The sequence below is a fragment of the Pelodiscus sinensis genome, chromosome 5, assembly GCF_052426305.1.
Source record: "Pelodiscus sinensis isolate ZL-2025 chromosome 5, ASM5242630v1, whole genome shotgun sequence".
In the NCBI taxonomy this organism is placed as follows: Eukaryota; Metazoa; Chordata; order Testudines; family Trionychidae; genus Pelodiscus; species Pelodiscus sinensis.
In genome coordinates this window covers 72288651-72303282 of record NC_143056.1, presented here as the reverse complement: position 1 = coordinate 72303282, position 14632 = coordinate 72288651, and the positions used below count along the sequence as shown (strand labels likewise).

The following is a 14632-nucleotide window of genomic DNA, read 5'->3' as shown; positions in this document are numbered from 1 at the left end:
TAGTACTGTTCCAAAACTAGACTTAAACAGCTGAACAAATTCATCTGTCTCCAGCCTGAAGATGTTTGTGCAGCTGTGAAGAATTAGGAAATGTTTTCATAATCACCACATTCTAACTTGTTAGCATTTTGAATTTCTCTCTAAGAAACCTCAAGAACTCCAGTGAAAGCAGCAATAATCAAGTCTTCAAGCAGATTATGTTAATGCAGTCATAATAGTGTTCTGGTCGGGGCACAAAACATAAGGATTTAGGCTCAGGATCACTGTGGTCATAATTATATACAAGTGAACTTGGAATTTAATGTAAAATTGAAGTTTAATATGTATTTTTGAAATCTGTATATTCATTTCTTAACCTAAAAATCTGTCCTTTAGGCTGGATTGTTTGTGTTTTTAATTGCTTATATCAGATTCAGACTGTCAACCAATAACTTTCTGCTTGAATATATGTATCCTGTATATATACATTAATTGACATTGTTAAAATGCCAAATATGCAGAGCCTCTGACTCTAGATCCCAGGAGCTTGCCCACTAAATTGCCACATTTTCCTGTGCCTGTTATTTGTTGTAGCTCATAGTCTATGCTCTCTCTACAGGTGCAGTCCAGATGCAGTAGCAAAGAGAACATCCTCAGAGCCAGTAAGTATTGCTGCCTCTTTGATGTATTTTTGAACCATGGCTCCCATGGAAGGGGGAGAACAAACTAGAGTAATATTTTGGTGAGGTGGAAATTCAAGAACGAAGGAGGATTCATGCAATTTCATAATATGAGGGGGAAGGGAATCCAGGAGAGGAGGCTGTATTTTAAATAAGTCTTATTGAGGGAGCAGGAACAAACCATCTCAGTGTGCAGAAAGAATAGCAAATACAGCAGGCAACCAGCGTGGCTTAACAGAGAAATCTTTGGTGAGCTTAAACATAGAAATAAAGAATTGGAAACTTGGACATAAGGCAAGGGAAAAGTATAAAAATATTGCTTAGGCATACAGGAGTCTAATCAGGAAGGCCAAAGAACGATTGGAGTTGTAGCTAGCAAGAGATGTAAATGAACAAGATGGGTTTCTATAGCTATGTTAGCAACAAGAAGAAAGTCAGGGGAAATGTGAGACCCTTACTGAATGGGGAAGGCAACCTAGTGACATTATGTGTAAAATCTGAAGTACTTAATGCTTTTTTTGCCTCAGTCTTCACAGACAAGATTAGCTCCGAGACTGCTGCACTGGACAGCAGAGTATGGGGAGGAAGTGAGCAGCCCTCAGTTGTGAAAGAGCAGATTAAAGACTACAGGTTGAACCTCTAAAATTCAGAACTCTCTGATCTGGCAACATCCATGATCTGGCACAAAGGACCAAAGAGCCCTGGTGGCTGGGTTTGGGAGGCAGCCAGGAGCCCCAACTGGAGCCAGGCAGCTGCAGACAGACTGGCAGCTGGGATCTTTTACCCCAGAGAGTCCCAGCAAGGCCAGCAACAGCTGTAGAGCCCCAGCTGTGCTGACAGCAGGGCAGGGAGCCCCGGCTGTGCTGGCTGTATCAGGGCCAGTGGTGGTCAGGGACCCCTGACCTCAGGGAGTCCCAGTCAGGCCAGCAGCAGCAGAGCTGAGGTCAGGGCTGGAGCCCAAGCCTTGCAGTAACAGGGCTAGAGCTGGAGCCCAATCGTAGTAGCCGCGCCAGGGCCAGAAGCAGTGCAAGCAGCAGGGATGGGTAGCAGGCAGGGATGCTGGTAAGAAGAGACCTCCCCTAGTCTGTCAAATTCCCTTGTTCAGGACCGGTCAGATCCTAAGGGTGCTGGACTAGGGAGGTCCAACTTGTGTTTAGAAAAGCAGGACATGCACAAGTCTATGGGGCTGGGTGTAATGCATCTGCGGGAGCTGAGAGAGCTGGCTGATGTGATTTCAGAGCCACTGACCATTATCTTTGAAAAATTGTGGTGACTAGGGGAGGTCTTGGATATTTGGAAAAAAACAAATATAGTTCCCATCTTTAAAAAAGGGAAGAAAGAGAATCCGGGCAACTATAGGCCAATTATCCTCAACTCATTCACCAGAAAAATGATGGAGTAGGTCCTCAAGAAATCCATTTTAAAACACTTGGAGGAGAGGAAGGTGATCAGTATCAGTCAGCATGGATTCAAGCCATGCCTGACCAACCTTATTGCCTTCCTATGACGAGAGAGACCTGGCTCTGTGGATATGAGGAATGTGGTGGACATGATGTACCTTAACTTTAGCAAAGATTTTAATAAGCTTTCCCACCCTATTCGTGCCAGCCAGTTAAAGGAGAATGGGATGGGTGAATTAGAAGGTGGCTAGAAAGCCAACTAGTTTGTCAGGCTCAACAAGTAATGATCAATGTCTCAATATCTAGTTGGTAGTCAGAATCAAGCAGAATTATGCAGAAAAAGATTTGGGAATTAAAGTGGACGAGAAGCTGGATATGAATCAAACATGTGACCTTGTTGCCAAGAAAGCTAACGTCATACTGGATTGCTTTAGTTGGAGCATTGCCAGCAGACTGTGGGAAGAGATTATTCCCCTCAATTTGGCACTAGTGAGGCCACATCTCTGAATGTTGTGCCCAGACCTTCCCCTACCTCGCTACCAAAAGGATGTGGACAAATTGGAGAATGTCCAGCAGAGGGCAATGAAAATTATTAGGAGACAAGAGCACATGACTTATGAGGAGAGGTTGAGGGAACTGAATTTATTTACTCTGCTGAAGAGAAGAGTGAGGGAGGGATTTGATAGTTGCCTTCAACTGCTTAAAGGGAGGTTCCAAAGAGGGTGGAAGTAAGCTATTTTCAATGGTGATAGACGACAGAACAAGGAGCGATGATCTCAATTTGGAGTAGGAGTTGTCTAGGTTGGATTTTAGAAAAAAGTATTTCACTAGGAGGATGGTGAAGCACAGCAATGGAAGATGGTGGAATTTCCATCCTTAGAGGTTTTTAAGGTCTGGCTTGACAAAGCCCTGGGTGGGGTGACTTAATTCAGGTTAGTCCTGCTTTGAGCAGGGGATTGGACTAGATGACCTCCTGAGGTCTCTTCCAACCTTGATCTTCTATGATTCTAGGGGGAAAAAAGAGAAAACATTAACAGCTTTAACCTTTCTTAAAATAGCAGTAAGAATCTTGTTAATAGATATTTTCCTCTTAGCATAGAATCAAAGAACTGGAAGAGACCTCAGAAGGTCATCAAGTCCAGCCCCCTGCTCTAGGCAGGACCAATTCTAAGTAAATCAACCCAACTTAATTCTTTTCCCCATGGTGTTTCTCTTAGGGCATGTCTACACTAGGAAATTGTTTCAAAATAACCAAAATCCACATAATTTCCAATTTTACAAAATCTAAATAGTGTGTTCCCACTACAGGGAAACCTCAAAATTAGTTAGAATTATTCCAGAATAGACTGTCCACACTGATTGGAGACTGACTCAGACTTAGAGCCCCCAGAAGCACTTTGGGGACAGCTCCAGGAGGGTGGATACTTCCTGTGGCTGCTTGGTTGTCAGGCAAGCTGTGACACGTGCTTTCAGGGGCTCCTGCCAATTCTCCACTGCCTGTCTGTGGGATTCAAAAGGGATGCAGTGTGCTCTGGGTGCCCTTGAGGATGCCATAACACTCACAGCAGGGTGCCAGAGCTGCTACAAAACAGCACTAGGCTCACAGGCCTCGTTCTGTGCCTCATGGCGCAGTACTTCCACTCTTGTTGCTCCAGCAAGATGAGGATCCAGACCTTCAGGGTGAATCCCAGCATGGACCACAGGCCCTGCTCACCCAGGTTCCAGCACTCCTGCTGCTGTACATGTCCCTCAATCCCCTGGACACCATGGAATGTCACTTCTGGCAGCGGGAGACAAGCTCGGACTAGTGGGATTGCATTGTCCTGAAGTGGCTGCAGAACTGCATGTAGAAGGCCACCTTCCTAGAGCACTGCAAGTGGCTCGCCCCTGCCCTCAGGTGACAGGGCACCTGTTTGCAACCAGCCATCCCCATGCAGAAGCACGTTGCCATCACACTCTGGAAGCTCACCACGCCAGACAACTACTACTCCGTCAGGAACCAGTTTAGCGTGGGGAAATCCACAGTCAGGGCCATGCTCCTACGGGTAGCCAAGGCTATCAACCAGGTGCTGCTACAGAGGGTCATCACTCAGACTACATAGACAGGAATTGGTTCTTCTCACGATGCTGCAAGCCCTCATAGATTACAAGGGATGCTTCACCAACATCAATGTCATCTGGTCGGGAAAGGCGCATGATGCCCGCATCTTCCGGAACTCCTACTTGTTTTGAAAGATGCATACTGGCACTTTTTTCCCCAACCACACCATCAGAGTTGCGGAGATGGACATGCCCATCATGATCCTGGGCAATGCAGCTCCCATGGCTCATGAAGCCCTATACAGGCAGCCTAGACTCCACCAAGGAGCACTTTAATTCCAGGCTGAGCAGATGTGGTATGGTGATTGAACGTGCATTTGGCTGTTTAAAGGGGAGATTCAGGAGTCTCCTAACTCATTGGATCTCAGCTAGCGCAACATCCTATTTGTGGTGACGGCCTCCTATGTGCTCCATAACCTGTGTGAGAACAACAGAGAGACTTTTCTGCCAGGATGGGGGGAAAAGACTGAAAAGTTGGCCAGGGAATTTGAGCAGATGGATACCAGTGCCACCAGGAGAGCACGTCAAGGGACTGTGCTCATCAGGGAGGCCTTGAGGGAGAGTTTTGTGCAAGACCAGTTGTGAGACTCTCCCCCGTGCCTCTCCGCAAGGGTCCCGGCATTCCCTTTGTGTGCCTTTCCTTCCCCATCCCTCCCTTTCCACCTCTCCTCACTCCCCTCCCCGAAGAGCAAATAATAAAGACATGTTTCTTGAAAAAAACATGACTCTTTATTGGGGGTGATATACAACAGGTGAGGGATGGAGATGGGGGTTCAGGGATTGGGATGGGACTGGCTCCTGCTTCCAGGTGGTCAGGGGGCTTTGGCTGCTTGAGAAGTCCCACTGCCTCATGTTCTGGGCCCCTGGTGGCACTTGAGGGGGCTAGGAGGGGAAGCCATTGGAGGGCAGGGAGGTTGCTGGTGGCTTGCTCCATGCATGACGCTAGGTGCTCCATCACCAAGGTGAGAGCGGAACACATGGCATCATGCTGGCTCACCAGCTTCCAGATGACCTTTCTTTGTTCCCGCTTGGCCCGGCTCTCCTCCCAATAGGCAACCCACTCCTGGTGCTCTTCCTTGAGCTCCTGGATGAGGGACTTCAGGCAGTCCATCTGCACCCTCAGGAGATCGTCGCGGGTGTGTTTCCTCCTGCAGATATCGCAGTCGGGTAATTGGCATGGGAGATGGGGGGTGCACCAAGCTCACAGCTGGCCCAGCTTTGAAGAAAAGTTACAAGGACAGTCATCCGAGGAAATACTTTGTATGAAGCCTAGCCCTAACCTCTGAGCCAACACCGAAGGTCTCGGTTCAGATGATGATGAAGTGCTTCGAGCAAAGCCGTATATTGCCTAGACAGCCGGCACTTTTTAGCAGGGGCTCAGCCATACAAGGGAAATATCACTACACCCATGGCCTGGGGACAAGCAGGCATGGGAAGGCGCCTACAGGTGGGAGGAGGGGATGGGGAGGCTCGGCTTCCTACTATGTCCCACAATGTTGAGTCTGGCACTAGCGGCATCCCACAGAGAGAGAACTTCTGTTCCTGCCCATTGGAGGAGGGGAGTAGTTTTAGGGCAAGTGTGTGTAAATGGCAGATGCCACTTGCTGGGGAGAGTACATCTGGGTTCCCTCTCCTCTTTCTCCCACTGGTAGGTTCTCATGTACAGGATCAGTCTCCTCTGCATCCCCGCGCTTGACTGGGACCGAATGCTGCCTGAGTGCGACTGTGGCATATGTGGCTCCAGGACCCCAAACTCCTTAGTGATGACTTGTTGTGGGGAGGTATCCCACCATGGAGGCCAGGGTAAGATAGGCCTCTCCAGGAACCGTGTACGAAGGACTGAGGGATTCCTGTGTGAGAGCATCGTCATGGGTCTGAGTGCTCTAGATTGGCGGTCCACGTGCACCCACATGCACAGGCTGTTTTGCGGCCCCCAGGCCAGCTAGGCCGGGAGAGGAGCATGCAGCCCTTCGCAGCCCACCACCTGCCCCTGTGTGTATATAGAGAAAGTTATGAAACTCACCTAAAGTGCCTTTCCCAGGTTCGTCCAACTTCTGGGAGATGTTCTAGGAGGGGAGGACTGGCTCAAGGGTGAGGAGCGAGTCCTGGCTGGCAGACATGGTCACTTGTCTGGCCTCCTCCTCCTCGCCATCATTGGTGTCATGTACCACCCCGCCCTCCTGGAGGCTGATGCCAGTCATCTCTTGGCCAGACTCCATGATGACAATGGGGGAAATGACCACACCCCTTCCCAGAATGGCATCAAGCTGGTCATAGTAGCGGCAGCTGTGTGGTGCTGTCCTGGAGCATCTGCTCTGCTCCGTGGCCTTGTAGTAGGCCTGCCGGAGCTCTTTGATTTTCATCCAACACTGGTCTAGTATCCGGGTATGGCGTTTCTTGGACAGGCCGGCGGCGATCCAGCTGTAGACCTCTGCATTTCTCTTTCTGGTGTGGAGAACCTGGTGGTAGATCTCCTCCACCCAAACCTCGATGAGGTTCAGGATCTCCGCACCAGTCCGGGCCAGAGCGTCCCTGGCCAGTGGCAGCCGAAAGGAGTATCAGGAGTGCTGGCAGCTATGAGAGGCTCTGAGTGAGCATTGAGGTTGCTTATGGCTCCCTCATTTGCTGCTGTGTTGCACGTGGCTCTCAAGTGGCACAAGCCCTTCTTCAACTGCCGGGAGTTTTAATCTCCACTGGAGAAGGGGAGCAGTGGAGATGCCAGGTGTGGCCAAAGTGGTCAAAGCTGAAGCTGTGAGGCGCCTCTGGAGGCTAATTATTTTGAATGAGCAGCAGCAGTGTCCACACTAATACTATTTCAAAATTAGATTTATTCCCTGAGGAAAGCAAGAGTACAGATTTTGAAATAACCAGCCTATTATTTTGAAATAATGGGCTTCGTAGTGTGGACACTACACTTACAGGCAGTCCCCGGGTTACGTACAAGATAGGGACTGTAGGTTTGTTCTTAAGTTGAATCTGTATGTAAGTCGGAACTGGCATCCAGATTCAGCCGCTGCTGAAACTGACCAGCGGCTGACTACAGGAAGCCCGAGGCAGAGTTGCTCTGCCCCGGGCTTCCTGGAATCAGCTGCTGATCAGTTTCAACAGGCTGAATCTGGACGCCAGTTCTTACATACAGATTCAACTTAAGAACACCACGCGTCCCCAAGTCAGCTGCTGCTGAAACTCATCAGCGGCTGATTCCAGGAAGCCCGGGGTAGAGCAACTCTGCCTCGGGCTTCCTGTAGTCAGCGCTGGTCAGTTTCAGCAGCGGCTGACTTGGGGACGCCTGGGGCAGAGCTGCTGTACCACAGGTGTCCGGAGCAAAGCCGCGGAGCATGGCGGCAGCGGGACAGCCCAGATGCACCGCGGCTGTCCTGCTGCCCGCGTGCTCCACGGCTTTGCTCCCCGTCTCCCTGGTCTGCTGGTCTCCAGCAGACCAGGGAGACGGGGAGCAAAGCGGAGCAAAGCCGTGGAGCACACCGGCAGCGGAACAGCTGCGGCACGTCTGGGCTGTCCTCTGCCCGCGTGCTCCGCGGCTTTGCTCCGCTTTGCTCCCCGTCTCCCTGGTCTGTTGGTCTCCAGCAGACCAGGGAGATGGGGAGCAAAGCCGAGGAGCACGCTGGCAGCGGGACAGCCGCGGCGCATCTGGGCTGTCCGCTGCCCGCGTGCTCCGCGGCTTTGCTCCTCGTCTCCCCAGACCAGGGAACCGGGGAGCAGAGCCGGGAAGCACGCGGGCAGCGGACAGCCCAGACCCGCCGCGGCTGTCCCGCTGCCGGCGTCCTCAGAGGCTTTGCTCCCCATCTCCCTGGTCTGCTGGTTTCCAGCAGACCAGGGAGATGGGCAGCAAACCCCGTTCGTAACTGCTGATCCGACATAAGTCAGATCCGCGTAACTCGGGGACTGCCTGTATTAATTTAACCTAAGGGGAATTATTTCAAAATAACTCCCTAGTGTAGGACAGGGCTCAGTGACATTAGAGTCTAAGCTATGTGTAATGTGGTAAATGATTGAGAACTCATAATGCAGTTCCTGTCTGGAGGCTTTTTTCCTTTCTTTGGAGTCACTTGCTGATCACAGCATGGTGGGGATGTACCTGCATCTGTACCAGCATGGTGTGGATGTACAAGTTTCAGAGGAGAAAAGAATCAGCATACAGAGATAACGGGAAGTAAATAACCATGATTTTCACTTTTGAGCTTCAAAAGTTTTAAGAAATGCTGAGCTAAATGAGAAAAAATTTGGTGCTGGATTAAAAAAGGAGGATTTACACAAATTAACTCTTTCTGCAATTACAGTTTGTAATCTTCCATGTTAAAGAACTGTGCCCCAAAAATTTAACCTACCATAAACATATTGCAGGTTGCATAGGAAGCTGATTTTGTGGTCAAACTAGAAGATGGATAGTCAGTTCTCCTGAGTTTTGTTGCAAACTATCCTTCTGATTAGCTGAGTGGCCTCAGACAAATTATTTGACTTCTCTGTCCCAAAGTATTCATTCCTGCAGTGAGAAAAGTGTTGTTTTATTGCCTAGGATGTTGTGGAATGTAAATAGTTGCCTTTGAAAGCACTTTCAGATATTCACAAGGAAGTTTCTGAGGGCTGAAACTTATTTATTTGTGTATGTGTTTGCTTGTTCTTACCATCTAGATTTTGTTGAAAGAAATCTACCATCCATAACTGGGAATTTAAAAAATGAAATCTACGTAATTTGGTCTTGACCATGAATATAACAGAAGCGTAAAATATCTGCTTTTGAATATTTGACACATCTGAAAGAGAAAAATCAGTACTAAGTAGAAATAAGGGGGAAAGAATTATAGCTTTGAATGTTTCTTTCCTCTTTTATGCCTTAGCATAATGAATAGCTATGGTAGACCCAGAAGAGTTTGGGTTTTGGTTTCATTTGGATTGGGAATGAGGGGAAGGAGAGTTCAAAAGTAATGACTGCTGTTTCATTTCTGATTTTAAAAATTTATAAGCTAGATAGATTTCCTCCCTCCCACTTTCAAAAATGAATATTTATAATTTACAGTCATTGTAGACTTTTAACAAATGATTTTGGACACTTGACATAAAACAGCAAATTGACACCTGTTTGACAGTATGGTTTGAATTTCCTGGAATTATGTATATCTTTAGTTATAGAAAATTCTCACAATTCTGTGGATGCCATTCAAAAATTTGACACTGAGTCTACAAAGTGAACCAGATGACTGGAGGTTAGCTAACATAACACCAGTTTTTTAAAACGCTGCAGAGGTGATCCTGGAAATTATGGGGCAATAAACTTAGCTTCAATAACAGTTTGATTGACTCTCTTGAAAAATGGAATTAACACAATTAGTTGAGGAACAAGTCAACACTGGTTTAGTAAAAGGACATCATGCCTCACCAATCTGTTACAATCCCTGAAGGGAGTAAAAAATAACAACACACATGGACAAGTAATCTAGTGGATATACTGTCCTGGGACTTTCAGAAAGCCTTTGACAAGGTCCTTTACAAAAGACTTTTAAATAAAATAAGGTGTCATGCAATAAGAGGTAAGAGCTTCTCAATCAGTAACTGGTTAAAAGACAGGAAACAAGGAATATGAATAAATTATCATTTTTCCAAATGGAGAGCAGTAAATAGCAGAATTCCCCACAGGATCTGTACTGAGACTACCAGTGCTGTTCAACAGATTCATAAATGATTTGGACAAAGGAGTAAACATAAGGTAGCAAAGTTTGCAGACAACATAAAATTACTTAGATAGTTAAATTCAAAGAAGAATGTGAAGAGTTACAAAGGGATTTCACAGAACTGGGTGAGTAGGCAAGAAACTGGCAGATGAAATTCAATGTTCACAAATACAAAGTAATGCACATTGGAAAACATGACCATTCAAGAAAAAAGATTATTGTAGTACTCTGAAAACATCTGCTCAATGTACATCAGCAATCAAAAAGCTTAATATATTAGGAACAACTAGGAAAGGGATAGACAATAGGACTAAAAATATAATGCCACTGTACAAATCCCTGATACACTCACACCTTGAAAACTGCATCCAGTTCTAGTTGCTCCATCTCAAAAACAATATTTATTAAAACCGGAAAAGGTACAGAGAGAAGTAACAAAAATTAATATGGGCCTGGAACAGCTTCCTTGTGAAGCAAAATTTAAAAGAGTCGGACTGTTAAACTAGGAAAAAGATGAGTAAGGGGAAATATGGTAGAGGCCTGTAAAATCATGAATGATGTGGGAAAAGTGAATAAGAAAGTGTTATTTACTTCTTCACATAACACAAAAACTAGGACTCATTCAATGAAATTGATAAGCAGAAGGTTTAAAACAAAAGAAATATTCATAGAATCATAGAATACTAGGACTGGAAGGGACCTCAAGAGGTCATCGAGTCCAGACCCCTGCCCTCATGGCAGGACCAAATACTGTCTAGACCATCCCTGATAGACATTTATCTAACCTACTCTTAAATATCTCCAGAGATGGAGATTCCACAACCTCCCTGGGCAATTTATTCCAGTGTTTGACTACCCTGACAGTTAGGAACTTTTTCCTGATGTCCAACCTAAATCTCCCTTGCTGCAGTTTAAGCCCATTGCTTCTTGTTCTATCCTCAGAGGCCAAGATGAACAAGTTTTCTCCCTCCTCCTTATGACATCCTTTTAGATACCTGAGAACTGCTATCATGTCCCCCTTCAATCTTCTCTTTTCTAAACTAAACAAACCCAATTCTTTCAGCCTTCCTTCATAGGTCATGTTCGCTATACCTTTAATCATTCTTGTTGCTCTTCTCTGGACCGCCTCCAATTTCTTCACATCTTTCTTGAAGTGCGGTGCCCAGAACTGGACACAGTACTCCAACTGAGGCCTAACTAGCACAGAATAGAGCAGAAGAATAACTTCTCGTGTCTTGCTCACAACACACCTGTTAATGCATCCCAGAATCATGTTTGGTTTTTTTGCAGCAGCATCACACTGCTGACTCATATTCAGCTTGTGGTCCACCATAACCCATAGATCCCTTTCTGCCATACTCCTTTCTAGACATTAGATTCCCATTCTGTATGTGTGAAACTGATTGTTCCTTCCTAAGTGGAGCACTTTGCATTTGTCTTTATTAAACTTCATCCTGTTTACCTCAGACCATTTCTCCAATTTGTCCAGATCATTTTGAATTATGACCCTATCCTTCAGATTAGTCGCAACCCCTCCCAGCTTGGTATCATCTGCAAACTTAACACGCGTACTTTCTATGCCAATATCTAAATCATTGACGAAGATATTGAACAGAGCCGGTCCCAAAACAGACCCCTGTGAAACCCCACTTTTTATGCCTTTCCAGCAGGATTGTGACCCATTAATAACTATTCTCTGAGTACCGTTATCCAGCCAGTTATGCACCCACCTTATAGTAGCCCCATCTAAGTTGTATTTGCCTAGTTTATTGATAAGAATATCATGCGAGGCTGTATCAAATGCCTTACTAAAGTCTAGGTATACCATATCCACTGCTTCTCCCTTATCCACAAGACTCGTTATCCTATCAAAGAAAGCTATCAGATTGGTTTGACATGATTTGTTCTTGACAAATCCATGCTGGCTGTTCCCTATCACCTTGCCACCTTCCAAGTGTTTACAGATGATTTCCTTATTTGCTCCATTATCTTCCCTGGCACAGAAGTTAAACTAACTGGTCTGTAGTTTCCTGGGTTGTTCTTATTTCCCTTTTTATAAATGGGCACTATATTTGCCCTTTTCCTGTATTCTGGAATCTCTCCTGCCTCCCATGATTTTCCAAAGATGATAGCTAGAGGCTCACATACCTCCTCTATCAGCTCCTTGAGTATTCTACGATGCATTTCATCAGGCCCTGGTGACTTGCAGGCATCTAACTCTTCTAGTTGATTTTTACCTTGTTCTTTTTTTATTTTATCTTCTAAACCTACCCCCTTCCCATTAGCATTCACTATGTTAGGCATTCCTTCAGACTTTTCGGTGAAGACCGAAACACAGAAATCATTTAGCATCGCTGCCATTTCCAAGTTTCCCGTTATTGATGTTGATCTCACAGTGCACAGTCTACCTATGGAATTCATTACAAAGGGCTGTTACTAAGGCCAAAAGTGTAACTGTGTTCAAACAAGAATTAGATAATTTCCTGGAGCATAATTCTATCAAAGTCTAATAGTCAAGATGGTTGGGGATACAACACCATGCTCTGAGTATCATAGATTCATAGAATCTTAGAGCTGGAAGAGACTTCAGGGGGTCATCGAGTCCAGCTCCTTCCCCAAAGCAGGACCAACCCTAACTAAATCATCCCAGCCAGGGCTTTGTCAAGCAGGGACTTAAAAATCTCTAGGGATGGAGATTCCACCACCTCCCTAGGTAACCCATTCCAGTACTTTACCACCCTCCTAGTGAAATAGTTTTTTCTAATATCCAACCACTGTAACTTGAGACCATTGCTCCTCGTTCTATTATCTGTCACTACTGAGAACAGCCTCTCTCCATCCTTTCTGGAACCTCCCTTCAGGAAGTTGAAGGCTGCTATCAGATTCCCCCTCACTCTTCTTTTCTGCAGACTAAATAAGCCCAAATCCCTCAGCTCTCCTCGTAGGTCACGTGCTCCAGCCCCCTAATCATTTTGGTTGCCCTCCACTGGACCCTATCCAATGCATCCACATCCTTCCTATAGTCGGGGGCCCAGAAGTAGATGCAATACTCCAGATGTGGCCTCACCAATGCCCAATAAAGGGGAATAATAACTTCTCTAGATCTGGTGGCAATGTTCCTCTTAATGCATCCTAGTATGCCTTTAGCCTTCTTGTCCACAAGGGCACACTGTTGACTCATATCCAGCTTCTCATCCACTGTAATCCCCAGGTCCTTTTCTGCTGAACTTCTGTTTATCCAGTCAGTCCCCAGCCTGTAACAGTGCTTCAGATTCTTCTGTCCCAAGTGCACATGTCCCTAAGCCTTTCATTGCCAGAAGCTGGAAGTGAACGACAGCCAAGCCCTCTGATGGGGGGAGGAAGGAGGCAAAGGGGTCATCTGTCCTGGGGCCCAGTGATACAAAAGGCCAGGAGCTCTTTAAATTGTTGCCAGAGCAATGCACACTCCAAGCATCATCGAGGGCTACCTGTGGGAGGTACAGTGCTCTCTGGGCAGTGCTGTGGACTCAACCCTTCCAGAGTCAGGGTTCCCTCTGCCTTACCCAGGCACCCAATGAGGCTGTTGGCCCCACTGATGACAGCAGGTGGATCACTCAATAACTGCCCTGTTCTGTTCATTTCCTCTGAAGCCTCTGGCACCAACCACTGGTCTGACCCAGCATGGCAATACTTATATTCTTCTGTACACACATGACTGGAATAGAGATCTCATTATGTCGTGGTACATAATGTCATCCTGCTAGGTATTATTTGGGGTGATCAATCATATGATATTTAAGTTCTTGTCTTACATGTGCACAATATGGAAATAAAACCTGGAACCTCATGACTCCTTACACAATACATGAAAACCAAAGAGTGGTAGGTATACTGTAAGGGTACGTCTAGACTACAGGGTTTTGTCGACAGAAGTTTTGTCAACAGATACTGTCGACAAAGCTTCTGTCAACAAAGAGCGTCTAGACTCCATCCAGTTCTGTCGACAAAGCAAGCCCCTTTGTCGACATAACAGTGTGGACACAAAGGACAGTTTAGATGCAATAATGCCTTCTATCGACAGAACTCTGTTAACAAAAGGCGTTATTCCTCGTAGAATGAGGTTTACATACGTCGACAAAACTGCTGAGTTTTGTCGACGTTATGTCGACATAACTCAAAGACAGTGTGGATGCAGGTATAGTTTTGTTGACAAAAGTCCACTTTTGTTGACAAGACCCTGTAGTCTAGACACACCCTAAGACATGAAATCCAAATACATGTATGCAAATAGATCTGGAAGCTCTACACACAAGATTGCAAAGTCAATCTGCTTATAACATTTATTTTATACTAGCCAATAGCCCATCATAAGATGGGATTTTCGGGTCTCTCCCCCACATCTCTCTCTCTCTCATCCTACTGCTCCTCCCCCTGCCCTCCTCCCAGTTCTCCTCCTGCCTCTTTCTCCATCTCTCTCTTTCTCTTCTCCTCCCTGTGATATATAGGTGGTCTGACTAGACGCTGTATTTAATGTGCCTGTCACTTTTTAATGATAAATGCTGTGAATATGACGTTATTCCTATAGTTTCAGGGACAGCCCAAGCCATTTTGGCTGCCCAGGCGCGCAGCACCGCCCCTGGGCGCACGGCACATGCGCAGCCCACCCCTGGGGTGCAGGCCGGACCGCCCCCAGAGTGCACGGTGCATGCGCAGGCCCATCCCCAGTGCACATGGCGCATGTGCTGCCCGGCCGCTGACACACAGCCCTGGGTCCGCCCCTGGGGCTCACAGCGCATGTGCTGCCCAG

The 14632-nt window shown here is 46.5% G+C and overlaps 1 protein-coding gene across 19 annotated transcripts in view; it reads left to right on the top strand.

The window, feature by feature from the left end:
* GPHN (gephyrin) overlaps positions 1 to 14632 on the top strand; it is a 527119-nt gene that overhangs the window by 400530 nt on the left and 111957 nt on the right. For all 19 annotated transcript variants that reach the window (XM_089778535.1, XM_075927413.2, XM_075927415.2 and 16 more), the window contains one exon: positions 599 to 641. In XM_089778535.1, the coding sequence (XP_089634661.1) occupies positions 599 to 641 (43 nt within the window). The remainder of the gene's footprint in view (positions 1 to 598; positions 642 to 14632) is intronic.